This window comes from Camelina sativa, chromosome 12 (assembly GCF_000633955.1).
Source record: "Camelina sativa cultivar DH55 chromosome 12, Cs, whole genome shotgun sequence".
Lineage (NCBI taxonomy): Eukaryota > Viridiplantae > Streptophyta > Magnoliopsida > Brassicales > Brassicaceae > Camelina > Camelina sativa.
Window position 1 is genome coordinate 23,372,979 of NC_025696.1, and position 4,694 is coordinate 23,377,672.

Here is a 4,694-nt window from a genome sequence, read left to right on the forward strand (position 1 = left end):
ATATTTAAATTGACACTTCTTGTTTGTACAGGTAGCAATTCGCACTTTTGGAATGTATACGGGTATGAAATGGCCCTTTTCCCCCTTTGAGATCCGCATGTTTTAAACCCTTTATTTTACTTGTTTGCCCTTCTATTTTTTTTTTTTTTTTTGATTGATTGTTGTATTTTCTGTAAGAGTATTGTATGGCATACTATGTTTTTTGTCTTTTTTATTTATCTAAGTGTGCTTCCCAATTAGTAGTATAGATAGATTACTTATTAAGTTTGTGTACAACTATATAAAATAAAAATATTACTTGGGAGTCCCGTTGTTTTGTTCCAACATACAAGTGTACCTTAGTTTTCTTCATCTTGTGGTTAGCAATCAATGACAAATTGTCAACGGAGTTCGTATGAGAGCATAATGTTGTGTTCAGCATTGTGTGTGTTTTGGTGAAAGGGAGAGTGGAGTTGATATTTGCTTTGTTTAGGCTGTTTGTTGCAATTGCATGTGTGTTTGTAACGCGTAGATTGAAAAAAGGAATTCCGAATCTGTATTCTGATGGTTAGAGACCGCTATTTTTCAAGGAATAAAACATTTATAAATTCTCTCTTCATCGATCTTTGTATTTAACACTAAAACGAAATGTTCATTCATATACAAAGTCGAATGATTACCACAGAGCATTTGCAAAAATTAGATTTCCAAATGGCTGCGTTTAATAATTATACAGAGTTTGATCAGAGCTGTCATACCTGAAAGTGGACAGGCAGCTGTTTACTTCATGAGAGGAAAGGAAGCCGAATCCGAAGCCTTTTCCACCTGCTCCGACACTGGGACGGATGTAGGCCTAGTATATGTTCCGGCATGAAGTCATGCCGGGTCAATATACCTACCACTGGAGGTCTCTGCAATACAAATTAACTACTTTCTTTAATTACAAATTAACGAATTTGACACAAACTGAATATTCGACAACTGATGAACCAAAAATACAAGAACTATGGGATATATAGAGAATGAAGTGATGGTTCGAGAGCTGTTATTGATTCCCCAAACAAACCAATGCTTAAAATTCAAAAGACTCTAATCTTTTCTATCTCCTACCTATTTATACTCTGCCTTAATATTCAGCCAATATGTATCAAGTGTCTTACGAACTAGTGCCCATCAGAAACTGATAAGGTGATGATAACAGTCAGGGAAAAGGAGAACCAAAATCACTTACATTGGAGGTTTTTGGTATGACCAGTAAGTGCCTTATCCCAACTTCACGGAAGATGACAAGGGCCTTCGCAAGTGACATTGTCTCGACAACAGTGTAAGGCGAGGCATTAGAGAACGGATGTAAATCCCAATACATATTCAATTCTTCCTCGATTAGTTCCACATCTTCTATTTTATCACCCCTCCCAGAACCCGTCTTAGCAAATTCACCAGCCTTGAATTGGGCAAGGGTATTGGAGTCACAAGCCATCGGACTAGACAAGAATACCCGTTTCTTTAACAGAGTCAGAATATGAGCCCGGAGGATTAGACCGTATAGAACAGGAGCTGCAGCGAGTGGTGGCCCATCAATCACAGGGAAGCCATTGTGATTGGTGGTTTTGAGAACATGTAGAATAGTTTCGACTTTCTCGATGCCATTGAAGACTTGAAGTGGGCCTGTGACTACATCACCAACTAGAAGCTGCCTCATGTAAGGCTCTGCATGGCTATAGAGGTAGGGAAACCCTTTTAACTTCATGATGAGGTTATAGATGTTAGCGTTGAAACCATCGGCAACTGTTTTTGAAATCAGAAGGACCACCATCATCATAGGTAGTAATAGCAGATTGTTGGTCAGCTCTAGGAGAATAACACACGTGGAAACTGTCATCCTCATTGTTCCACCAAGAAAGGAGGCAGCACCCAGCACAGCAAACAGACCATGATTAAGATTTGAGTTTGAACCAAGCAGCATCCCTACAAACCGTCCATACGATGCTCCTGTTACGATAACGGGTACAAAGAGCCCTGCTGGAGCAACAATGCCATAGCTAAAGATACTGAGGAAGAAGCAGGTGACAAAAAATAGGAGAACTGAGAAATAATGAAACTCGAAGTCAGTGTTTTTGCTGAAAAGGTTTTTGATAGCATCATCATTTGTGTTGAAAATGAGGCTAGCTAGATCATTGTAGTGACCAGGGGGGCATTGGTATTTCTTGAAGTTGCCGGACCGGCCAATTGTAGGGCACTCTTCTAAGGCATCAGCAGGGCAAGGTTGGCATGATGCAAGAAATGGTAATCCAAAAAGAAGACAGGATGTGAAAATTGATATCGCACAAGCTAGGAGGATTTTCCAAGCAACCCCTTTCCTGCACAGAAAATGATGTTGGCGATCAAGATTTTTGTTTACTTTGTTGTCTGTATTATATATATATCCAAAAAGATAGCTTACTCATATATGTAGTTGTACGCTCGCAACACCTTATCCAGTAGAAAGTTGTAAAAGCTTCCTAAAATACCACCGACAACTCCAAGGAGAAGAACAGGAAGTACATCCCCCAAGTGATAAGACGCATTTTCTGAATAGACATCAAACATTATTAGACCTCCTTTACCAAATAATCCGCACTTTCCACTTAAACACACATCGATTAGAGCCCTGAGGACAATTGCCACAACAGCCGTTGAAAAGAATATTCTCCATAAAAGTGCACTCCTCCACCTACAACAACATCCTAGGTTAATTAATCATTATAAAAATGACGGTTTGAAGGACAGAGATGGTGACCAGAAAACACCAACGAGCCAATCAGTTCAACAATATGGTAACTAATGAACTTAAGATAAGATACCCATTGAGCTCAAAAGAATAACTTGGCACAACTTAACATACCAAGATGACATCTCTTCAAGCGCGAACAGTACCCCACCAACTGGAGCACGAAACGAGGCAGCAATACCAGCAGCTGACCCACAAGTGACAAGATCTCTTCGGTCTCTATCATTTTTAAAAAATCTGAGCCATCTCCAGGTCAGTCTATATCTTTTGGAGCCACCCTGACCAAGTATAGATGCAACACAAGCACCAGTGTGCACCATAGGCCCTGCCTTACCAATGAGAAGAGACGCCGACACTGCAGATATGTTCCCAATGATCTGTACCGGAAGAAAAGAGCAATCAAAAACAAATTTCTGACCCGATCTTGCGCAATTTATAAATCCTTACCTTAACGACCAAAGTGCGAAGTGAGAATATATCTGGAGCATCAACACCGTTCAAATAGGCCTTAACTTCTGGAATACCGGAACCTGCCGCGGCAGGCGCGACAAAAGCGGTGATGACCGACGCAAAGAGAGTAAGAACCAGGTTTGTAGTAGTGAAAACAACAATTCCCATACCGAACCTGTGAAACAATTTCAACTCTCTCCATATAAAAACCAATCATCAACATTGCAAGCAAACACAAATCGGAAAAGCAGAGTCCATTCACCTTCCGGCTATCATCATGTTAGAAGTAAAGACGAACTTAATACCCGCGAGATTCTCAACGGCGAGATTGTTAGCAAATCCGATGAGACTAACAGTGATACCGATACAAAAACACAGCAACCACTTCATAAACACGTATTGGAAAATCTCAACCTTACTACGACCTCTCCAATCCTGTTTGAAGAAATCATTCTCCGCGATCCTAAATCGAAAGCGTAACGACCAAATTTAAAAGCTAAGAAGAAGCAAAATTGAGAAAGAAGAAGCAACGGCGAGAGTGTTTCGTACTCGTAATCGAGGCTTTCGATGGGACAGACGTCGGAGCCGACGATTGCGACTTGAGAAGTAGAGTTAGTAGCGCGGCGGAGGGAGGCAAGCAGCGGAACGGCGACGGAATCCTCCGTCGTGGAGTTCGACATATCGAAACTTCAACGATTGAATGATTCACCGGGAAAGTGAACTTCACAGGATAGAGAGAATGATTGAGGGAAGGTGATGAACTCTCTTTCACTCACAATTACATGTGCTTCTTTGTTTTTACTTACTTTGACATTTTACCAAAAAAAAAAAAAAAGTTGGGTCAAAATTTAACAGTAAATTAAATATATGGTCCCAAAGAGGAAATATTGCCTAATTTTGGAAAACATATTTGACAAATTTAAATATTTTTATTGCACCTAAAAAAAACTAAAAACGAGGATGAGTAGAAGAAGAAACAACATGAATCACATGGAACATAAATTAAAATGCACAAAAAGTTCATAAAATTAAGAAAATAGGAATGAGAACAACAAAATAAATTACTACTTAAAATAAATAGAATAAACTATTACAATGAATGAACTTAACAACCAAAATTAATGTGTTTTTTGAAAATCAATTTAAAAATAAAATAATTATAATTCTTTTTTCAAATAATGTTTAATGTTTATCATTGTGTATTCAAGTTTAAATCCGACTTATTACGTGTAACAAAAATTTTATAATTCTTTTGAGATATCCTACTATATTAATTGAGAAGTACAAATATAAAACTAATCTTAAAATGTGTAAAAAATTACATTCAATTGCCATTAGTAAAAAATAATTAAGTTTAATTAACTAATTTAAATAAATATAATTAACTAAAAATAAAAAACACTCCCAGATCAAATATTAAAAAATCAAAAAAAATCTAAAAAAATATTTTCTCTCTCTAATAAATTATGGACAAAATTACTAATTATTTTTTTAT

At 37.7% G+C, this 4,694-nt stretch overlaps 1 protein-coding gene across 1 annotated transcript; it reads right to left on the reverse strand.

Annotated features, from left to right (window-relative positions):
- On the reverse strand, nucleotides 573-3,981 carry LOC104732487 (putative chloride channel-like protein CLC-g). Its single transcript, XM_010452033.2, has 7 exons — nucleotides 3,749-3,981; nucleotides 3,462-3,662; nucleotides 3,197-3,374; nucleotides 2,864-3,126; nucleotides 2,423-2,692; nucleotides 1,211-2,339; nucleotides 573-890 (listed from the first exon to the last, which is right to left on the reverse strand). Exons 1-7 carry the CDS (start codon nucleotides 3,877-3,879, stop codon nucleotides 765-767), a joined length of 2,298 nt encoding a protein of 765 aa, XP_010450335.1. The 5' UTR covers nucleotides 3,880-3,981; the 3' UTR covers nucleotides 573-764.